The sequence below is a fragment of the Fonsecaea multimorphosa genome (genome assembly GCF_000836435.1).
Source record: "Fonsecaea multimorphosa CBS 102226 unplaced genomic scaffold supercont1.16, whole genome shotgun sequence".
Classification (NCBI taxonomy): domain Eukaryota; kingdom Fungi; phylum Ascomycota; class Eurotiomycetes; order Chaetothyriales; family Herpotrichiellaceae; genus Fonsecaea; species Fonsecaea multimorphosa.
The window spans coordinates 236534-258897 of record NW_015971650.1 but is presented as its reverse complement, the minus strand read 5'-3'; the positions used below and the strand labels follow the sequence as shown (position 1 = coordinate 258897).

The 22364-nt window shown below is 52.7% G+C and overlaps 9 protein-coding genes across 9 annotated transcripts; 5 read left to right on the top strand and 4 right to left on the bottom strand.

Moving 5' to 3' along the window:
- Positions 1-1121: 1121 nt before the first annotated feature.
- Positions 1122-2732, top strand: Z520_07739 (uncharacterized protein; the record flags this gene model as incomplete). Its single annotated transcript, XM_016778236.1, has 1 exon — positions 1122-2732. The coding sequence occupies one exon, from the start codon at positions 1122-1124 to the stop codon at positions 2730-2732; it is 1611 nt and encodes a 536-aa protein (XP_016630596.1).
- A 195-nt stretch (positions 2733-2927) lies between these two features.
- On the bottom strand, positions 2928-4739 carry Z520_07738 (uncharacterized protein; the record flags this gene model as incomplete). The annotated part of the gene is made up of 1 exon (XM_016778235.1): positions 2928-4739. One exon carries the CDS (start codon positions 4737-4739, stop codon positions 2928-2930), a length of 1812 nt encoding a protein of 603 aa, XP_016630595.1.
- Positions 4740-5743: 1004 nt separating this feature from the next.
- Positions 5744-6629, top strand: Z520_07737 (uncharacterized protein; the record flags this gene model as incomplete). Its single annotated transcript, XM_016778234.1, has 2 exons — positions 5744-5988; positions 6050-6629. The coding sequence occupies 2 exons, from the start codon at positions 5744-5746 to the stop codon at positions 6627-6629; spliced, it is 825 nt and encodes a 274-aa protein (XP_016630594.1).
- Positions 6630-6680: 51 nt separating this feature from the next.
- Z520_07736 (nuclear cap-binding protein subunit 2) lies at positions 6681-7311 on the bottom strand (the record flags this gene model as incomplete). Its single annotated transcript, XM_016778233.1, has 3 exons — positions 6681-7047; positions 7100-7203; positions 7261-7311. The coding sequence occupies 3 exons, from the start codon at positions 7309-7311 to the stop codon at positions 6681-6683; spliced, it is 522 nt and encodes a 173-aa protein (XP_016630593.1).
- A 1617-nt stretch (positions 7312-8928) lies between these two features.
- Z520_07735 (uncharacterized protein) lies at positions 8929-11232 on the top strand (the record flags this gene model as incomplete). The annotated part of the gene is made up of 13 exons (XM_016778232.1): positions 8929-9039; positions 9107-9144; positions 9192-9333; positions 9396-9432; positions 9497-9658; positions 9726-9860; positions 9927-10027; positions 10092-10218; positions 10280-10380; positions 10449-10684; positions 10752-10825; positions 10903-10959; positions 11021-11232. 13 exons carry the CDS (start codon positions 8929-8931, stop codon positions 11230-11232), a joined length of 1533 nt encoding a protein of 510 aa, XP_016630592.1.
- A 608-nt stretch (positions 11233-11840) lies between these two features.
- Positions 11841-14773, top strand: Z520_07734 (uncharacterized protein; the record flags this gene model as incomplete). The annotated part of the gene is made up of 3 exons (XM_016778231.1): positions 11841-12170; positions 12219-14372; positions 14432-14773. The coding sequence occupies 3 exons, from the start codon at positions 11841-11843 to the stop codon at positions 14771-14773; spliced, it is 2826 nt and encodes a 941-aa protein (XP_016630591.1).
- Positions 14774-15408: 635 nt separating this feature from the next.
- Positions 15409-17095, bottom strand: Z520_07733 (uncharacterized protein; the record flags this gene model as incomplete). The annotated part of the gene is made up of 2 exons (XM_016778230.1): positions 15409-16252; positions 16299-17095. The coding sequence occupies 2 exons, from the start codon at positions 17093-17095 to the stop codon at positions 15409-15411; spliced, it is 1641 nt and encodes a 546-aa protein (XP_016630590.1).
- An 819-nt stretch (positions 17096-17914) lies between these two features.
- Z520_07732 (uncharacterized protein) lies at positions 17915-20479 on the bottom strand (the record flags this gene model as incomplete). Its single annotated transcript, XM_016778229.1, has 1 exon — positions 17915-20479. One exon carries the CDS (start codon positions 20477-20479, stop codon positions 17915-17917), a length of 2565 nt encoding a protein of 854 aa, XP_016630589.1.
- A 262-nt stretch (positions 20480-20741) lies between these two features.
- Positions 20742-22244, top strand: Z520_07731 (uncharacterized protein; the record flags this gene model as incomplete). Its single annotated transcript, XM_016778228.1, has 1 exon — positions 20742-22244. One exon carries the CDS (start codon positions 20742-20744, stop codon positions 22242-22244), a length of 1503 nt encoding a protein of 500 aa, XP_016630588.1.
- Between the last annotated feature and the right edge of the window lie 120 nt (positions 22245-22364).

The window sequence follows — 22364 nt, the reverse complement described above, 5'->3', positions numbered from 1 at the left end:
GGCGCTACTGCTGTCTAGGGACTAGACGGGAGGACCTTCGGCTGCGCTAGAACGAGGATATTCGTCAACCAGAGAGTCACCGAGAAGCACCCACGGCACCACGAAGCACCAGGAGGACTGCTTACCCAGTAACTTTGTTCACTTTCGGTGTGATGACTCGGTGGGCAAGGCAAACGGAACGGGGGCTGAGTTGGTTGGGTGCCTGAGTGAGTGGACGAGGTGGATAATCTGAATGGCCAGACTGAGGGCAAGAGGATCTCGAGAAGAGCGAGTAAAGCCGAGATGCATGCATAAAAATCCATTGTGGCTGCCGGGAACAATGGCCTGTAGGCACCCGGGGTACCTGGGGGTTAAGGCGTCCACCCCTAAAGTACGGAAGTAATAGGCCTTGACCCCTTTGGATATAGCGGGCGTCTTACCTAGGACCACTGCAGCCGGGGCAGGTTTACCCGCAAACTCACCCGTAGAGCACTCCAGGATCATCCGTAAGGCTGAGCACAGGGACTGTGTTGGACGCCTACAACGAATATTTTATGCCCTCATTTCTGTTTATTACCCTGTTCACTCACTGTCAATGCTTGTAGTACCTCCTTTCGACCTGCATACTCTCCCAGCTCATACAGCGCCCTTCCCTGGACCGTGGCTACCTTCATTCCCCCGTTAGCCAGGTCGCCTTGCCCAGAAGGCTCGGGTGCCCGTTAGCTCATGAAATATCAGACCATCTGATGACGATATGGTGAATCCATCCACCAGACCGCCTGCTTGCTGACTTGCTCGTCTTGAATTTGCCCTCCGTGTCTTTCCAAGCAGTCGCAGGGCAAGCAAATGGTGATAATCGGACGAAGAGAGAGGGAGAAAACAAATCAAAAAAAAAAAGGACCCAAGCTAATCTGTCACGTCTTTTGTCCTCGGAATATTCTGAATTTCCCGACAACCTCCCGCTCTTTAAAAACACAATCTCGAGAAAATTTGCAGTGTCCTTTTTTGCACGGGTTCAGATCCTCATCTAAAGCCTCGACGACGGACGACACCCCACCGCTCGGTTGGAAATGGTTTGAGCCCGGTGAACATTACACCCTTTCTCCATCAGATCCGACTACAGACGATATACTGTTACGAGAATGTCACGAAAAGCAAATTCCAACCATGCCGCCTCCTCCATAGACTGGTCTCTGTACCTGGTCACAGACTCGACGCCGGCCATCCTGGGCGACAAGGATCTCCTGAAGATTGTCGATGAAGCGATTCAGGGCGGCGTGGGCGTGGTGCAGTATCGAGAGAAACACGCCGACACCGGCGCCATGGTCGAGGTCGCCTCGAAACTCCACGCCATCACGCAGAAACACGGCGTGCCGCTCTTGATCAACGACCGCGTTGACGTGTGCTTGGCTGTCGGCGCTGAGGGTGTCCACATCGGCCAGGATGACATGGACGTTGCTCTTGCCAGGCAACTCCTAGGCCCCGAGGCCATCATAGGGGTCACAGCCTCGTCGCCCGAAGAGGCCGGCAAGGCGATCCGAGACGGCGCCGACTACCTGGGTATCGGCACGACGTTCGCCACGCCCACCAAGACAGACACAAAACACATTATCGGCACGCGGGGCCTGCAGCAGATTCTGGAGACCTGCGACACGGGGACGGCAAAGTCGATCCCGTGCGTCGCCATCGGCAGCATCAACGCCTCCAATGTCCAGCGAGTGCTACATCAATCGGCATCTGGGTCTAACCGCCTGAACGGGATTGCCGTGGTCAGCGCCATCATGGCGTCAACCGTCCCGCAACACTCGGCCCGCACCCTTGTCGACTTGATCAAATCGGCGCCTGAAAAGTTCTACTCTGCCGTCCCGCCACATAAGCATCCGGTGGTCACCGATCTGAAAACACTCATCGGTGCCGCCCCCAACATCATCCGAGCCCACGCCTCCTCGGGCGTCATCTGCCACAACATGACCAACACGGTGGTGCAGAACTTTGTGGCCAACGTCTGTCTCGGCACGGGCTCGTCGCCCATCATGTCCGAGAATGCGGGCGAGGCCGCAGACCTGGCGAAACTGGGCGGTTGCCTCGTCGTCAACATGGGCACCGTCACGCCGGACAAGCTGGAGGCATACATCGCGGGCCTGAGAGCGTACAACGCCGCGGGGCAACCAGTCCTGTTTGATCCCGTTGGCGGCGGCGCGACGGCGGTCCGGCGGGCCGCGATCGAGACACTCCTCGCCGCGGGCTTCTTCAGCGTCATCAAAGGCAACGAGGGCGAGATCTCCGCCGTCGCGGGAACATCCACCATCCAACAGCGCGGCGTCGACTCGGGCCCTTCGGACTCGAGCGCCGCGCAGAAAGCCCAGCTAGTCCAGCAACTCGCACAACGCGAGCACTGCATCGTGCTCATGACCGGCAAAACCGACTACCTATCCGACGGCACGCGCACCGTCGCCATCCACAACGGCACTTCCTGGCTAGGTAAGATTACTGGCAGTGGGTGCGCCCTGGGCGCCGTCATCGCGAGCTACATGGTCGTCCACCCGGACGACAAATTCCTCGCCGCCCTCGCCGGGATTCTGCACTTTGAACTCGCAGCCGAAGACGCAGCCGAGTTTTGTCGCGGTCCCGGGTCGTTTATCCCGGGTTTTCTGGACGCGCTGTATCAGCTGGGCCGGGATATGCAAGGGGAAGTCGGCATTGGGCAGCCCGGCTATTTTGCGAGCCTGGTCAAGGTCGAGATGATTTCGTGATTGGGGAGGGGGGAAAAAAAGAAGGGGAGCTGACTGATGATGGGGGATGGAAATGGATGGATGGATGGATAGAAAAGAATAAAGTCATTGTCGTTATCATGTGCTTTCGTTGATTCTTTCGTTTTCAGCTTTGACTTGCCCTTCTTGGGAGCAGGGCGGCGGCAAGTGAAACCCTTGAATACCTAGGTATGAATTCTACTCTTCTAAACAGCTACACCAGCCCTCAGCGCAGGGTCTGATGTCCTCCTCAATATCCAACCTCAACCACCACCCACTGCCTTCGCCCCAGCCTGCACCGCCGTCACCGCCGGAGATGGGCCTTTCCTTGACGCCCCTCATGGCAGTCGCGATCATAAAGTCCTGGTCATACGCCACGAGCTCGATCTGCACGTCTTCCACCCGGTTGCCGCGGAGCAGGGTGGTCATGCCCCTCTCGGCTTGGTTGGGGGGTGTCCATTTCGCGGTCTCGACGGGGGAGGGGTGGTGGCCACGGCCGTTGGGCGAGGAAGGGCGCGCTGCTGGGAGGGGCGGTTCGAGGAGCGAAGGTGTGGTGCTGGGGGAGTCGGGAAAGGGAGAGAGGTAGTCGCGCGAACGGTTGCGCGCGTGAGAACCTTGGGAAGATCCCGGGGCTATCGCGGCGGAGGCGGGTATGGAGAGCTTTCGGGGCTTGTTGCCCTCTATCGGGGAGGCGACGGATGGTCTTCTCTGCGCGTACATGTCGGCGGCAGGGATCGAGGATCTTCGACGGTGCGTGTCGGATGATGCGCCAGGTGGGGTGAGAATGTTCCCGACGGATTCGCGCTTAGCGAACATATCCGTTGCTGGTGCCGCGAGACCACCACTCGCATTGGATGTGTCGACTGGAGGAGGTACGGAAGGGATGTTCGCCAGGGATTTCCTGTGCGCATAGATATCGGCGGATGCAGGAAGAGGCATGCCTTGTGATTCTATAATGCTGTGTGTATTACTGCTGTTCCTTGGCTGGCTGTTCGAGGCTGTGGATGGGCGCCCGTCATGCTTGGGCAGCGGTGGGGAAGGAGGAGCATGGACGTCGAGGAATTCCAGTTCTCTCAGCCAACTCGCCAGCAATCCTTCGCCCACCATCTTGATATACGCCTCCTTGAGACTCCAATACGCGTAAAACCGGCGCAACTTCATGTTGATGATCCTGGCCTCATGGTTCTGGAAGAACTTGGTGTTTCCGCCACCAGGCCCGTCCGTGGGCGAGGATGCAGCCGACGACGAGCTCGAATCGCTCCCCCACTCGCCTTCCTCGCGCTCTTTGATGGGGACGTGGATCGGCATTTGACGCATGTGGCGTCTTTCGCGGTCGGAGAACATCTCGGCGAAAATTTCAATCCACTCGTCGAATTTGGACTGTGTCGTCAGGTCTTTCGGGGTGCGCTTGTCCTCGTTTGTGCATGCTATATCCACTCCCAGGCGGACTAGATCGGGATGGTCGAAAGCTGTGCATGTTGGGTGACGGGCGAGATCTATTTCCGCCAGGGAATCCAGAACTGTGGGGGAAAGCGGGCCAGGATTCGGAGTGATGGATGAAGGAAGCTGGGGGGTGGGCGTGGAGCAGCCGATGATGACAACGAGACCGGCTTGATGAGAGACATTGAATTCGAGACCTTTTATCCGGCATGACTCATCGTCGGCAGGGTCGCTGTCGTCGTAAATGTCCGTGGTAGACCAGTTCTCGGGCGGTTCCCAGTACGGACGTCGATGAGGAGCTGGTGTCCGGGATATTTGAACTTCGGACCAGGGGATCTTTGCGCGGCGGTGGATGAATGTGTACTTGAGCAATGCGCTTGCCAGGGACATGAAGCGGTCAGCGGGGCGAATAAATCGGGTGATGGCTTCTTGATCGGAACGCTGTACGGTCGAGAGCAACGGGAGTTCGTGGAGCGATTTGGGATTGTGCGGTTGGGGCACATATGGCCGTGTGTCGATATACCAACGGTTTACGGTGGTGACGAAGGTCGCGGGACCTTGAGGCGACATAGTGCAAGGTTGCTCCGGATGTCGGCGGTGTCAAGCAGGCGTTGGCTCGTGTAGCATAACAGGGACGAACAATGGCGGTGTGCTCAATGCTGTAAACTGCGAATCCCGTGTATCGCCTCCGACAAACACAAAGGCGCGAGAAAGTAGATGCTCAAGGATATACTACCCGTGACGGGATGTCCATTCGCCGAAGACAGGTCTCGCTAGACATTCACTCAATTGCCGAACTAGCAGTTATCTTGCGGTGGCCTGCTGGAGGTGAAAATAGAATGCGAGGGTAGAGTTGGACATGAAGGTCTATCAGGAGCTGATTAGTGGATCACTGAGTCTATGAGTCTATATCAAAGAAAGAAGAATAAAAGAATGAATGACAGAATAGATATTTGACAGTCTTTCAGGAGACAAAGTCTTAATTTAGCAATTGGCCGAAGGGGCTGATCAACAGCGCGTTGGGGTGTCGGGTTTATCGGTAGAAGTGTCCAGATCAGAGGGTTCCACAAGGCTGACAGGTCTCAGGCCTAAGAAGGAGCCAGATGGAGATGAGATGAATGTGTTATTGGATCGGAGGCATGAGGTCGAAAGGGGCGATGGAAGCATGATGGATGATGCCGAGATGCTGATCAGGTCTGTAGGTAGGTACTTACTTCTTGTTACTTAGTAACTGAATACCGAGTAAGAAGTCGGCGAACGAAGGAAAAATGCCCAATCAAAGGGCGGACCAGGCCAGTCATGAAAAATGGGAATTTGTCTGACGGGTGTTCAAACACCAGTAAATGTACAAAATACGCTGAAACTATTTGTCAGACCGGCCGCCATTTTCCAGGTGAATCATATTGAATTTTTCCCCAGTACGAACCAAACAGATAATTAACGGCTAGCCACGGACAACGGCGAGAAGCCCATCCTTTATTCGCTACCTAGTACTACTATCATCCAGACGCCTCTTCCACCCTTCCCGTATCTCCCATATCGCCTACCACTTCGATAAGAGGGAGCAGGTGTCGATGACAATCACCGTCGGCGTGTTGGCCCTACAAGGCGCCTTCTTGGAACATCTGATACTGCTGCAGAAAGCGGCTGATTACTTGCGGCACGAGGGCGCTGCCGCCTCGTTCGAGTTTACAGAAGTCAGGAACGCAAAAGACTTGGCTCGTTGTGATGCCTTGATCATTCCTGGCGGCGAAAGTACAACCATTTCCCTCGTCGCCGCTCAGTCGGGTCTGCTGGAACCGCTCCGGGAGTTCGTCAAGTAAGACACCACCCCTTATCTCCCCAGATCTCGTTATGATGACTGACTCATATCCCGCCAGAGTCAACCGGAAACCAACTTGGGGAACTTGCGCCGGCTTGATCCTGCTTGCCGAGGCGGCTAACGCTACTAAAAAGGGCGGCCAGGAACTAATTGGGGGCCTGGACGTACGGGTGAACCGTAACCATTTTGGACGACAAGTAGAAAGCTTCCAAGCCGATCTTGACTTGCCCTTCTTGCAAACCAATGGCGCAGTCGACAACACGCCCTTCCCCGGCGTTTTCATTCGCGCTCCCGTTGTCGAAAAGATCCTTCCCAATGTGGAAGGAATTCAGGAAGGCGAACAACAGCTTGCAGAGACCGTCGTCGCCCCACACAAGTCTGCCAAAGACGAGCACGCCCGGCAGGCCATGAGTTCTCATGTTGACATCATGGGCAAATTGCCCGGTCGCTTGAAGAAAGCAGCTGGCATGGGCGCTGACGTACACACTGTGGAGGATGTGGGGGATATCATTGCCGTCAAGCAAGGCAATGTCTTCGGTACCAGCTTCCATCCTGAATTGACCTCGGACATCCGAATCCATGTGTGGTGGTTAAGGCAAGTTTTGGATGTGGTCGGTACGGCGAATGGAGTTTCATGAGGCCAGCACGTTGGATAGAGATGCTGCAATGCACATATTGAGGATGTTTCATCATCTGCCCCCACCATATTCTTCTTCCTCTTTCTTCCGCTCTGCGTCAATCGCCCGACCATAGCCTCCTCTACCGGGGTCGAACTCGTCTCGGTATTCGTCTCTGACCTGGCCACCCGACTTGCCGCGGCCGTACTGTCTACCCTCTTGGAATCCCGCATCGAGGTCGGTTCTGATGACGCGTTCGTCGAGCTTGGTGCCGCCAATGTACTTCATGCAATCCAGTGCCTCCTGATGTGTGTAATATTCCACAAAGCAAAAGCCGCACGGCGTCTTCTGGAAACGGTCCAGACCCATGATGAGACGTTTGATTTCGCCGCATTTGGAGAACAGTTCGTGGATCTGTTCTTCGGTAGTGTAGAATGACCTGCGCGAGATTCAGCCTGATGCCCAGCAAATGTTGGTCACGGAAGACGAACAGGTTGCCCACGTAGAGGGTGGTGGCATCTTTCAGCAGGTCATCCTGTTCTGCTGCTTGCTTGTCGACATCTTCAGGGAGATCACGACCGTATTTGCGCTTCTTCTTCAAAGCGCGTCAGTTCAGATCTCGCTTCAATCGTCATACGAGGCAGATACCAACCCTTGCAGAATAGTATGTACTAGGCTTGTCTAGTCTCTCGACCGTAGACATGATGTTCGCACTTGTCGGGCCGCAGTGGGAGAATGAGTGATGGGGAAATGAAACCAAGTTGCGCCGCGTCTCCTCCTCGTCGCGCAATCGGAGGACCTCCGCTGTTTTAGGAGACCAGCATTTCTACGCCAATCACATGCAGAAGTGCTCTTCGCCGCTTTATTCCTCCACGTTACGACTCGAAATCGCCTCAGCTTCTTTCCAACTCCGCCCTGAAGACTACCATCTCTCACAAAGTCCAACGTTGAAAGCTCAGTGTCTCGTGGCACTGGGAGTCTCGCGGACAAGAGGTGCCCATCAGCTATGCCCGGTTCCTCCGATGCGCCCAGTCTTTCCCAAGCGAGGTTTACGGCATGAGAATGCTCACACTTCATAGCTCATATCGGAATGCCACTTGATGCTGCTGACGTTGTTCTTGATTTCTCTGTTCCAGTTCAATATCACCCGTCATTAAGATTGCAAAGCTTTACGCGATTCAGGCTGACTTCTGTCTCTTACACGCGATCTCGATAAACAGGGAGTAACTCAGGGTAGTCCTGGATGTGCCCTCACACCAGGTGAACATGGAGCTTGCCAAAATATGCACCAAACTCGGACTGCCGATCTGGACCAATGTCTACAAAGTCTTGATCGAAGAAAATAACCACGCCTCGCTTTGCTGATAACAGCGCCAGCTCCTCTCTTTGCTTCTTTGTCAGCGCGCTCATTGAAGACCGCGAACCTCCGTGCCAATGACGGGAGTGATCTCCTTGAAAGTCGCTCCGGGGGCGCCGAGCAATACTCTCTTCTCCACGTGAACGTTCCAGAACCAACAATGACTCCGTTCCCAGAAAACCGTGGTGCTTGCTTCCTATAGTGGCTGATGCAACAAGGTATGCAAGTCTATTCTACAAAGAGCCACGGAATTGACTGCGTCAGAGACTAATTGGCGGGCCGCCGTCTAGCGGTGCCTTAGCCTCGTTGCTGTTTCGACGAGAAGTTGCATAGTTCCGACCATTTGGCGAATGTGGCTCAAGGCACGCCATTTACCATCATGATTGCCACATCTCGAATGTCTGTTTGTTCTTCCAATTCCTCTCTCTTTTTCTCCCCCCAATCTACTGATACTCTACCACATTAGGACTCGCCGTCGGGTGGGAGGAAGTCTAGACCCTCATCTTCATGAGAGTATCAGTCACGCCATTTGCCATCTTGATTGCCAGTTCCTCATCATCGTCTCTGTTGGCATTGTCAGAATCTGCATATTGTACACACAGTCAATAAGAGCTTTACCAGAGACTCCTTATCGACCAATCGAGGCGCGTCGATGTCGTCGTCCGTAGTCGAAATGACAACAGCAAAGATTCTTATCCGAGGCATCGAGAAAATCGTGCTTGTCGGATATGTAACCACTGGCAAGACCAAGACATCCTCTCACAAGTTGCTCGCATCGACTTGCATTCAACGATGAAGAAGCCGTTGAGGGCGAGACCGAGCCGTGACCTTGGGTAGGCTTTGGCGTGATTTTTCGTCCGCCGTGCGTTACATATATCCAGCACCTTTCTATTCCCAGTTCACCTATGCCCACCTGGCCTGCTTCTTGCTCTTTCGCTTTCATCCATTTCGATTGCCCCCGAAATGACAGAAAAGGCTGCCTCAGTGACTTCGTCCACGCGATCCGGGAGTTGGAAAGGATGGCTGTGGGATTCGGCTGATGTACCCAAAGAGGAACGGAGGCTTCTTCTAAAGGTTGGTCAGCTTCCAAGGCTACCACTTACCAGAGTGCATCTGTTCTAAGTCGATGCTCTTACTGCAGTTGGATTCCACGCTCCTGACGTTCGGTACCCTGGGGATGTTGACGAAATGGGCAAGTACCTTCTTTTCTTTCCTCCACAAGCCAGTCTAACATTATGTACACAGATCGATACCTCAAACATCACCAATGCATTTGTCTCCGGGATGAAGGAAGACCTCAACCTATATCAAAATCAGTACAACTACATTATCGTTGCATGGACTGTTGGCTACATCATTGGGCAATGGGTATGTGCTTTGGCGGGCGCAAATCTGACTTTAGATCAAACATTGACAGCAGCTCAATGCAGCCTTCGAACTTCATCTTGACACGAGTCCGTGCTCATAGTAAGCACCTTCCCAATAGCACCATTTCCCAAAGTACTGAGCGTTACTGACTCTGAATCCCTAGTCTGGATTCCGTTCCTCGAACTAGGTTGGACCATCTTCACCTTTACCCTTGCAGGGGCAAAGAGCTACCATGCAATGCTCGGTCTTCGGTTTGTCGTCGGTCTCTTTGAGGCTGGGTATTGGCCAGCACTTTACTACATCCTTGGAAGCTGGTACAATAAACGTAGGTTGGCTTACTGGTACACTGGGATGCTGATTCTGGACGCCACTAATCTTTCTCTGGCTAACAGGCGAGCTTGGAAAACGCAATGGCATTCTTCAATCTGCAGTATCCATTGCGCCGATTTTCAGTGGTTTCTTGCAAGCGGGGATCTATAATTCCCTCAATGGACATGCCGGGCTTGCTGGATGGAGATGGCTTTTTGGTAGGTCTCTGATCAGTCCTGGTCCTGTGCCCTTTCAATTCTAACGTAGCTCTTTCCGCACTACAGTCATCAACGGCGTGATTTCTTTCCCAGTCGCCCTTCTGGCTTACTTCTGCTTGCCTGACACTCCGGGAACCGCAAAACCAAGCTGGTTGCTGACCGAACGGGTATGTACTGAATTCGTCAAAGTCGATAAGGCCAGATGATTGACCGGCCATTTTTGACATTTAGGATATCGAACTCGCGCGAGAGCGCATGTCAAGGGCTGGTCGAGTTCCTGAAGGCAAACCCTACACCGTCAAGGTTATCATGGGCTACTTCACTAGCTGGAAGACGGTTCTCTTCACCCTTATTTTCAGTAAGCATACTTCGTTCAGCTGGGGTACCAGAAGTCGCTAAAACTTGTTAACCTCCGACAGCAATGCAACCCTTTGGAAGCCAGCCATTGACCTCCTTCGTTTTCTGGCTCAAAGCACACAACATCAAGGGCAAGCCACCCGTCTACAGTGTTGCCCAGATTGTAAGTGTCCTCCGCATCTCATCCGCAGGAAAGGGATTGGACTGATCACGATGTTCTCGGGTTGTTAGAACGAATATCCGACCATCGGAAACGCCTTTACTGCGGCATACTCTCTTCTTGCTGTCTGGATCTCTGACGGGCCATTCAGAGGCCACCGCTGGCCGATCATCATCTTTTCAAATCTGGTCGCCATCGTCATCTTTGTCTTGCTTGCCGTAACTCCTGTTTTTGGTCCCTTCTCTCATCGAGCACCACTCTATATTGTGTCCTCGATTGGAGGAGCCTGTGTTCCGCTTACCATGGCGTAAGTTATTCATGCGTTTGCTCTCTCCTTGGCCGAGTGCTATGACTAATGATCTTCACTGTCAAAGATGGATGGCTGAGTTGATTTCCGACAATGCTGAGCAAAGAGCTTTCACTGCGGCCGCCATGAACACTCTCCAGTGTAAGTTTCATTTCCTCCCTCCCTCTCTTTCTATTCTCTAGTTAGATCATATACTGACAGATTTGGTTTGTTTGAAGATACTTTCACGGCATGGATACCATTGGTTTGGTTCCAACAGATTCATCAACCTAATGGTTCGTCTATGTCTTCTCTCTAATCAACAGACTTATTCGACTAATACCTGCCGATCCTCAGTCACACCGGGAAACAGAGCAGCAGCCGTGGTTGCGGGACTCAACGTGATCGTGTTTGCGCTCATCGCTGTGCTCGCTCATCGGGAGAAGAGACAAAAGAAGAGGAGCGGTCAACTCGAACTCAACTCACCATCAAGTGACCTTCCTACACCCCCCACTCTAGAGGTAAACGAGAAAAAGCCATCGCTCGGTGTGGAAGCAGTCGAGCTCTGAAGCACGAGGCAATCAACGGGGCTGTTTTATCGGAAGGCAAAGGTATGGTCCAACTCGGGAACAGGTTGTGGTTTTCCGGTTCAGGGAAATCCTTACTAGCCATTGCGCCTCGAGAGAGAATAACCGGACGCCCGCCGAAGATTTGGTTTGGAAAACATTGTAGATGCGTTGAGGTCTGATCAGTAACAGGTATACCGTATGTCGTGGTGAGCGTTCGTGGTGTGCTCCTCGTGGACTGTTCCATATAGTGGGTGGATAGTTCCAGTTCTTGTCCTCTTTTCTTACAGAGAAGCATATTCGTAGGCGATCCCCAGGTTTTCTGTTTGCTACGCACATATACAGTCGTCTCTATCCGAAAAGGGCCCCATGGTCATTACTGAAGTGAAGATCACGTGGATGCGATAAAAGAAGGTCCTAAAAGCAGCGCCATGAAGCTGCTATATCGGGAAAACTGTTTCTCCGCAAAACGCGCCCAATTTCACTTTCTTTAATGTTCACGACTTTCTGTGAGACTGCGCTTTTGTCCTGGCCCTTGTGCAGCAAGGTCTAGAGACTTGTTCTTCCAATGCACGTTTAGTCTCACGATAACTTTCATTCCAAGAGCCAAAATGCCTAAGGTTATTGGATATACTCCCCCATTCCTGTCGCGACCGTCGCCAGGCTCTAGAATCTTCACAGACCCAGAGCCTCAGTCGCCCGCCTCTCCCTCTAAACGCTCCTCTTACCTTGGCGCCCTCCCGTCGACACAATATCAAGGACCGAGAAGATTGGTCGCCAGCAGGGGCACCGAAATATTCACGGTCGTGGGGAATAAAGTGAGATGGGCAGATCTCAGCGCTGTTCGAGACGAATGGGAGGACAACACCCAGTCTGGCGCCAGTCGATTTGGTCAGTCTCGCTCTGACGCAACGGAGACCACCGGAGACAGTGTCTACAGAGTACGTGGGGCAATTCATCATACGGAGAGATAATATTGACAAATGTAGACGTTAGCTGTTCCTGTCTACTACCAGATTCGCCAGATTTCGATTTCCCCTTCAGGCCTTTTTCTAGCCATCTGCACAGAACATACTGTCCACATCGCAGTGCTTCCGGACTCATCGCGGCTGAAGGAGCATGCCCGTTCACCTTTAAAAGTGAAAACATATCAGCTTGGTCCAACGGTCCATGTCATTCCAGAATCTCCGCTCGCATCCGTGCTATGGCATCCCCTGGCCTGCGCTACTGCTTCCACTGATTGTCTGGTCACAGTGACTGCCGAAGCAGCGGTTCGAGTTTGGGAATTTGACAAGGCCAACAGCTGGTCCCTCGACCGTCCAAAACTGTCCATAGACCTCCGAAAACTCGCCGATGGCGTCTCGTGCGACCAAGATTTTGAGCCGTCCGGCTTTGGCAAAACTCGTGGATTTTCTGTCGACGATTTTGACATGGAAGCTTCTGCTGCGTGTTTTGGTGGTCGAGGTAGGGAGGACGAAGATGCCTGGGCGAGTATGACGCTTTGGGTTGCCATGAGGAACGGGGATCTGTACGCTCTGTGCCCGCTGTTACCATCGAGGTGGAAGCCGACGTCAACAACTATTCCCTCGCTGACCACCACCGCTGTCTCACGAATGGCATCAATTAATGACGACGAGACGGACATGGACGAAAGACGGGCCGCCGACCAGCAATACGAGTGGGTCCAAGAAATCGACAATGAGGAGCCCCAGATTCATCAATCGATCGATAGCCTTGGTGAATTCGAGATACGGTACAGACCGCAAAACCCGAGTGCCATTCCACGTCTTCAAGGGCCTTTCACGATCGTCCCCGAGGAGGATGCTTCAGAGATTGAGGTTTCTGATATCCATGTGTTTCCTGCGAAGCTCGATGAACAAGACCTTTTCGACGGTGAAGACTACGATGAAATCGACCCGGGGCTTGTCCAGCCTATCTCCTTCACAACTATCTGTGTTGCCACGCCTGAGAATCAAGTTTGGTTTGCCATTGACCTTGATGGCGTGACAGGACAGTGGCTGCCCAAGAAAGGGAAAAGTGCATTTGGTGTGCCTTCATCTGACGCCACACCCCTGACATTGATTGATGTCGTTACGCTTGACGGAACGACCACGGACCCTGCGACTAATTGGCCTGTTTTCACTCCTGACATTGCCTACAATTGTTCAATTTTTGTGACCACTCAAAAGCATGTGTACGCAGTGTCCTTGGATGACTGGGTCACCCAGCTAGGTGCTGAATTATCTGGAACTGAACCTGTCGATCTCGGTCTGAAAACCAGGCTGGAAACCCGATGTCAGAATCAAGTTTGTCTGACCGACAAATTAATCGAGGTGCGTGAGCCTTCTGAGGCCCTCTCGGCTCCGACGACCATTGACGACACATCATTGGGATATTTTCTCTTGACCGCAACGTCGAACGCTCCATATGGAGTGGTCTTCGATCAGGCGCCCATAGGCACCTCAATTGTTGGCCCTTCAACTACGGACTTCACTATGTCTTCTAGTCATCTAGAAGCTCAATTTGTGAATATGCCGGGGTCACCCATCGAAACGATTCCTGCGCGAGAGCCATATTGTCCTCCCAAAATCTTCTACTTCAACCAGCATATTCCCATCGACTCGATGCGCCAACGTCTGCCGCCACATCTCAAAAAGGTCATCTCCGAACGGCCTATGCGTTTGAGCCCAGCCATGTTAGAGATCATGACTTTCACCCATCGCACGGTTGGCGTCCAGTCAGCTGGACTCGAGAATGCAGCTGCAGAACTCTTCCGGCGGTGTGAACGTCTGAGAATCGAACTTGCTGGTCAGGTCAAGCAGATGACGGAACTAGCTCAACAGCTGCAGCGTCTTACCGCTACCACGGAGGAGGATGAGAATGGCAATGTCAAGGAGAGGAAAACACCCGAGACCAGGATCAACGAGGCACGAGAGCGGCAGAGCAAGCTGGTAGCGAGATATGAGGCTCTACGAAGGAAGGTGGGTCATGTCGGATCGGCGAACCGAGAACTGAGCTCTAAGGAACTGGCCTGGATGCATGAGATCGACAGCCTCGGCCAGAATGTTGGCATTGTGGGTAAAGAGGACGGCGAGCAAGAGGCAGGCCGAAGCGACACAACTCTCGACAAGCGATTTGAGACGGTATGTAACCTTGCTTTGTATCCGCTCTTACCTGAATCACGGCTGACAAGAGACTATAGGTCAAACAACTCACTCGCTCCCTTGTGGAAGAGGCTCACAGTATCGAAAAACAACAGCAACAATCTCCGGCGTCGCCGAAAGGGCCTCCAGGTCTGGACGCCTCCATGTCCTCAATCTCGGCATCATCAATTACGCCATCCATGTCAGCGTCGCAAATCACCCTTACGTCCCGGTCCAGCGGAGCCGCCGCATCCCCCAGAAGTTCCAATTTCGGCGGACTGGGTATTTCTAGTCGATTGCAAAAAGAAAGCATCGCGGATATCATGGCCACGGTTGAGAGGGAAGGTGCTGTGATTGAGGCGGCTATGAAACGACTCGAGAGATTGAAAATGGAGTATTAGGAGTACTTGTGGACGCGTCCTGGTTCTGGGGAGCGTCTGGCCTATGCCAGGGGAGTTGGTAGAGGGCGCCAACGATGTACAAGTACCATGGGAAGACAGTCGCTTTGGAAATCCCGGAGAGAAGGAGAAAAGGACCACCCACACCAATCACTCGAAATACATTAGCACGAGCTGCACTCTTGTGTGGCTGATTGTGACTGGGCTGGGAGTGAGTGCAACTAGCGAGTAATGTACACGAAAAATTTCCACTGATGGCTTCTGTATTGAAGTTGCAATTAGTAGCCGGCCCAACTTGGCGATAGAAGGATCTCCATCTTCCATCATGTGCCAAACCTGCCGATTCTCTCAATGCAATCCTATCGCGGGTGCACCAGCCCTCGGAGGCGCGGACGAAAGAGTTTAACCAACTCGTCACCACTTTCGACAAGTCTGGTTCACTGACAAAGATGTATAGAAATAGTACGCGGCCGTCGGATCACCAGAAATTTAAGTCGGGATCTGTTTTGTTGAGGAGTCCAACGGCAGTAAGGATCAAGATCACGTCTCCCATTATAACTGTATCATCCTGACTTCACCGGATCTAAAGACAAAATCATAAGCAATCTTTTCAACGTCAAACAGAATTTAGTAGACACCTAGAGAATTGTACAAAACCCCCAGCTTTGACGTTTCTCTTTCTCCTCCCGTCTGAGTCTCTCAGATTCTCTCGCCATCTCTTTGATCCGCTGTTGTTGTAATCTCCTTTGATTCTCCCTTTCTCGAAGCTCGAGCCGGTTCTGCTTTATGCTCCTCTTAAGTTGTTTGTTTGCACTTCGAAGGGCGTTGATCCGATATCGAAGTAACTCCTTTTCGGTTGCTTCGTCGTCTATGGCTTCGTGGTTGGAGTGTGGGGGGCTCTGATCTGATTGAGTCTCGGTCTGTTCAGTTTGAGATGATATGGTTTCAACTGGGGTATAGGCTGCTCTACTCTCGCCTCGGCCAATATGGGTTTCAGTGTCGTAGACTGTCGTATCTTCAGGATCATCTTGGCCTTCCCCGAAGAGCAAGCTTAAGCTGTAATCATCAGCCCTCTCCACGGAGCCTCGTTGCTTCAGTTCCGTTTGCGCTTTTTCCACGTGTTCACACTCCGAGATAACAACCCGCCTGGCAGCCTCCATCTCACTCTGCGTCTCCCTGAGCGCTTGCATGGACTGGTCTGTCCTACCTATCATCTGAACCATGCTCCATCTAGCTCTTCGTAAAGCCTGAACACAGTTGTCGAATACGGCCACAATGACGCTGAAGGCGAAGGTTTCGAATGTTATCCCGTGCAAGGCACTGAGATGGTGCGCAACCCCAATTTCGAGTGTGCTCATCTCGCTGCGGTCAGTTTGACTCTCTTGCTGGCTGCTTTGTACGGCCCTGTTTGATCTATCAATCCCTCTCCGGCTTCTCTCGATAGGTTCTCGAATCGAGACATTTGCTTCTTCTACCACCCTGCTATCAAAAACGTGAGAAATTCTTCGGAATATCAGAGATGACTTACCGGCTAGTATCTAGGGCGAGAGGCAACTCCTCTCCATCTGTGCTCTGCCTCCATCGGTTATGGATCTCGCTTTTGAGTAGATGAAACGCATTCGTTCCTTCGCCATACATGATGGGCATGTACACGTCAAATATGCCCAGTAGGCAGTATGCCTTATCCTCTTCCCTTGTTGTGTTCCGGTTGACCGTCCATTTCAACCGCTCGCAGACACTAAAACTGTTTAGGTTCTCACGGCGGAGAGCGGGTATAGGAATCTGGGTAATCTCGTGAATTAGTTTTTCGAGTGTACGCTTGTTACCCAGCAATTTCCATTCACGTGAAAAGAAGTGAACTGATTTCGGAGCAAGAAGTTCTTGAAGCGTCCAGCCGCGGGTGAACCATCTACTATTCCGAAAATTTGATTGCCATATCTCCTCGGTCGGATGATTTCCGTTGTTCATATCCAGTGATACGTCCGGCAGATACACATAGCACTCTTCTGCATTTTGGTACCAGCGAAACATCGAAATTAGAGCTTCGTTGAGCTCAGAGGAGGCCTTTTTGTCGATACAGCATGTGTCCACCCAGACATATTGTTGACCATCCTTTTGGGCTTGTATACCACAGAGCTGAATCTTAGTATACCCCTGTTTTCGCTGTCGATTTCTCGACTTATTGCCTTTCATGTCGTCAAAGGTAACTTCGTGCCCCTTATCTGTCGCCCAAGTGTGCGATAAGATCGCGTAGCTCGGGATGTCTTCGGTCAAGTCTTGAGTCAGGCTCAGCTCACCCTGACCATCGACTTTCAATAGGCGCATCGTGTCAGATTCTGGGCAGCGATGGAGAGGGGGTGCGAAGTAGAGTGGAAGAAGATTGCTGGACCGATCCGTTTGGATGCCGGCGTTCTGTAAACTTCACGCCGGGAAGGGAGGAAGGGGGCTATAGGGAGTAATCTCATGGGAGAAAATGGTATCGCTGTTGCTTCAGAATAGGTTCCAGGTCGGCGAAAGTGTAGGTGAAGGAGCCTCTGTGATTGCGCAACGGATCAGAGGTAGTTTCATGATGGCATCTGCAAGAAGCGATGATCGAGCCGTAGAGGCAGCCGTGTAGAAGAAGGCAGGAGGGTACATGGTAAAGAATATTCGATCAGGCTGAAGTGCACCTCACAGGCGCCTGACGAAAAGAATGAGGCAGTCCATTCTTGGCTGAGCGCCCAACTTCTACCCATCACTGTAAATTGTACTGCAACTAGAGACAGTGTGCATCAATTAGAATACCTTTTTTTTGGGCTTTAAAACAAGCCCACTAGGTGGTGCATCTGTTCGTGCGTGGAATGGCGAGGTATATATCAGCGTACCGAAAGAAACCCAGGTATCTACCTTAGATACCTATGTAGGTACGTACACATTCGGAGTGGCTTGTCGTTTCGGTGTTGTTTAGCTGCTCTGTACCTAGGTAGTCATGCTAACGTTTTTCCGCGCGTTATATACCACATAGTAGTGCATTTTTAAGTTTACCATAAAGACCCAGTCTCTGAAAGCGTATATACCCTGTATGCTCTACGCTATATACCACCTCAACATTATCATGTCAACTCATACCTTCGTGGTTTCCCATTCCCCACCCTTTTTTATACCTCAAAACCTCAACGTCCTCTCCTCCCCTTTCCTACTTCGACAATCATATTCAATCCATCTCGCGAACCCACTGCCCCTGGCGACGCCCGCTTGGCCTCCTCTGCGCAGCGAGAATTCGTCCACGAGCCTGCCGACATTCATGACGTGGCATCCCTCGTAGCTTATCGCAAAGGCCGGCATTTCGGCGTCGCAGAGCACCAGCGCCGTGGGCAGCGGGTACAGCGACAATGCGCCGCTGTGGTCCCAGAGCTGGGGACGGATGGACAATGGGAAGGGAGAGAGGTGAGATTGGTCGAGGATGGTTTTGACGAGTTTCCGCGCTGCTTGGAGGGATGGACGGGCGGGACCCGATGAAGGGACGTGCGAGGTGGCGCTGTGGACGGCTCTGTCGAGATTCTTCCTAGGATGATCGTCAAGGTCCATCTCCTCGACATCAGACTGCGGAGGATCTTGGTCCTGATCCTGGACGTTGGCAGCTGCTGCTCCTCCTCCACTCTCCTCTTCGTCCGTATCGAGCTTCGGGAACGTGAGGGCAGTCCGCCGAAACCGGCTTGTGATGTCGTCCCGAAACATCACAATCTCTTCCAACGGCCCAAATAGGCTCATCCTCGCTGGGTTCGTTGCCCATATACTCTCCCCTCTTAGCCCGTCTTTCTCTTTCAATCCACCATGAACCTCAGCGTTGGCGGCGGTAAACGCCCGTCGGACTCTACTGGTGAACACCTCTGGGATCCCTTGTCTCGGGAGCAAACAGCTCGCACCCGCAGAGAATGAACTCACCCACGGGTCGTTGTCCCCTGGCACGAAGACGAACGTTGTGGTTGCCAACAACAGAGGAAATTCTGACAGGATCGAAGCTAGGGCGTCGAAATGTTCTTTGTATTCGATGCTACCGCCGCCTTTGCTGGATCCTGACATGGCTGCCGCCGAGATGAAGTTGCCCATCATGACAATGGTGAAAGGTAGGTCACTTATATGTCCAGCGCTGGAGGCGTTGTAGGAGGAGAGGATGGCGCGGATTGCTTCTAGCGTTCGGGGACTGTCGAGGTTGCACTCCCCCAACAGGGCAATTTGACGACGAGGCGGTTCACTTTCGATCTCGTCCTCATCTGGGACGTCGAGGGTCTGGGAGGGAGTGGGTGGTCTGAAAATACGTCGTTGAATGCGACGCATCTGGTTCCCAAGCGCTTTCTCACTCCCTACGCCGAGGAAATCGATCCAGCCGAATCCTGCACCCATGCTTGCATGCGTGTTACCTCCTGAGTCCAAACCATTGGAAATACCTAGAGATAAGGCTCGTCGTTCGGCTGGTGGACCGGCCAATGTGTGGGCCACGAAGACGCCTTTGATCTGTCCACCTACACCAGCAGCCGAGCCCAGATTTGAGTTGTGAGAGCCGTCTTCTTCATAAGTTCCTTCCACAAGAATGAGCATGCCAGGACAAAACCATACACCATCTTCCGGCACAGGCCGGGCTATTGACAGCTCAAGTATCACACTCCCGGATAGGTCTGTCAGTGCGACATCTCCAGCTGGAGAGTGTACCAGCATACCCAGTAAAAGATGAGAGGTTCCTGATCTGCCAAGGAGGTTTGCTATGGGAGTAATTTTGTAGGCTTGTTGCATTGTTGTCATGCCACTTGCTGAATGCATCAGCCTAGGTGGTCTCGCAGTGGTCGCGAATGATGGAGTTTGGAATGATTCATTTCGCATCAGTCGCTGGTGGACGAGGTGGTAGTGATTTCGGAACATTGAGATCTTGTGTTGAATGGGAGGGAGCAGGCTGGCTGCGCCTTTTACAGGCTCCAGACTTTTTGACGAAGTCGAGTACATTAGTCGGGGCTGGTCAAACGCTGGGATAACCTTCAAGTACGACCGGACATCCAGCAGAGATTGCTCTTCTTCCTCCGCTCGATCTCGCGATTCTCCATCTTCCACATTAACGGCCGAGGGTCCTAGGCTCGACTGGCTAACATCCGTGTTCGCATCTGGTCGCCCCGTGGTGAAGGAAGACGCTCGGGACAGATTAGGACTCGGTACTGAACTGTTGCTCCGAGAGAGTTTCCCCGTGTCCAGACGCCCGCCTGACATGCACGGTTCCAAACTCTTCAAGATGCTAGACAGCTTTTTCTCGGGCCCATCCTCGACAAGGAGGCCGCCTCCACATTTCTTCCATGCTTTTGCTATCTCATCTAACACACGTTCTGCAAGACCTTCTTCTCGCCAGCCGCTGCCACAGAATTTGCCGATGAACGTAGAGAGCAATCCGAGACCCGACGAGGTCAGGGTCAGGTTGTGTTTCTTCGTGAGGGTCCGGAAAGCGACAGGTCTGAGAGTTTGAGGGGGAAGGAGGATGGGCAAGACTGTGGGAGCGCTATGTGTAGTTGTACTGGTGTTCAATTGCGCTGCAAAGGGCTTTGCAACTTCTGTCTGTCGGGGCTTGATTGGGTATGCTGGCGTACCGAAGCCCGGCGATGAGGAGAGTAACTGTTCTTCGGCACGTAGGTCAGACCGTGCTTTGTATGTCCGGGTAGGCAGTCCTGGAGTCGAAATGGGTTCTTCCATGGTTGGACTCAATGAGCAATGTGTAAAATGCGCAGTAAGATGGGAGTGAAAGCAGGAGAAAGTTGAGGCCTCGACGCGTAAACAAATCACTTTACGCGTGCCGCGTTTGCGATGAGTTTGTGACGTGACATGATCCCGCACACCTTTCACCACCATCACTTCTCCTTCAACTCTCTACCATATTTCCTTCACTCTTCGCTACTTTTTCATTACAGCATCATCGCGATTCTCGTATTCAACCACTTTCTATCTATTGCGAGCCATGGCGACCCCTGCTGACGAAACTCCCAAGCCCGACTCGGAGCCCACGAAGCAAGAGCAGTTGGCGGACCTTATCGCAAAGGCGACAGCCGAATATGCCGTCAAACACTACTCGGAGGCGGCGGAGCTCTACTCCCAGGCGACGGAGCTGCAAGCCGAGCTCAATGGAGAGATGGCGCTCGAGAATGCCGACCTGTTGTATTCCTATGGAAAATGCCTGTTCTTTCTAGCGCAGCAAACAAGCAATGTCTTAGGCGGTACCGCGGCATCAGCACAATTATCCTCGAGCAAATCTCAAAAGTCTGGAAAGAAGAGGAAAGCGAACGGCGCAGCGAAAGCAGGAGGGTCTACAAATGGAGGCGCCGCCGGCGACAGCTCCAAGTCGTTGGTCGCGGTCCCAGAGGAGCCGGTGCCTAGTGTCGGTGATGTCGTCCCCAAAGAAGATGTACAACCTCAGGAGTCCACTTCAGACAAGCCCTATTTCCAAATCTCTGGCGATGCCGAAGGCTGGGACGATTCGGATGAGGATGAGGCAGACCAGGACGAAGAGGCTGATGAGGAGGAGGAGGATGACTTCGCCACGTCCTACGAGCTTCTGGACTTGGCGCGCATCCTATATCTCAAGAAATTAGAACAAAGTCAAGAACACGCATTGGAAGACTCTGAGAAAGGGAAATATGTGGCATCAATTGACCTCACACCAGAGGTCAAGGCACTAAAGAACCGTGCTGCAGACATCTACGATCTGCAATCAGAAGTGTCTCTGGAAGGAGAGAAGTACTCGAATGCCGTCACAGATCTCAAGGCATGTCTTGCCCTGAGGGAGGAGCTTGAACCTCCGGAGTCGAGTATTCTGGCCGAATGTCACTACAAGCTTAGTTTGGCCCTTGAGTTCAGTTCCCAGACACAACAGCACGATGAACAAGGGAACCCAACCGGCGACTGGCAGGTTGATTGGGACGTCCGGAATGAAGCTATTGCCCAGCAGGAGAAAGCAATTGACAGCTGCAAATTGCGCATCTCCAAAGAAACATCTGCGATGGAGAAGCTTGAAGCTGGCCCTCAAAAAGACAAGGCCATGGCTCAGATTGAGGACGTTCAGGACATGGTTGCCGAAATGGAAGGGCGGCTGGCAGAGCTCCGCAATCCACCCGTCAGTGTCAAAGCGGAGTCGGAAAATCAGATGAAAGAACAGATTTCTGGCATATTGGGCAGTCTGTTGGGAAGCGGCGCATCCGAAGAAGAGAAGAAAAAGAAACTGGCTCAAGCGGCGGAGACGGCGACTGATGTATCGGGGCTGGTCAAACGAAAGAAGCCAAAGAACGCACAAGCCGACGGTGGGGACAGTGGCTTTGGATCCTCTGCTTCAACTCCGGCTGCATTGCCGACCACTGCGGAAGGATCAAACTTGGGCAAACGCAAGGTGGAATTTATGGACGAAGTGGAGGATACTGACAATGGGAAAAAGGCGAAGGTAGAGGATGCCGAGGACTCTGGACATTGATGGACCTGCAAGAAGATGGTGCGTCAATGGTGGGGGTGATGCTGCTGTTACTGCTGGGCAGCACAGGGAGCACGGCCACAACTTGGTCCTTCCCTCGGACAACCCTCAAGATCTCAATGA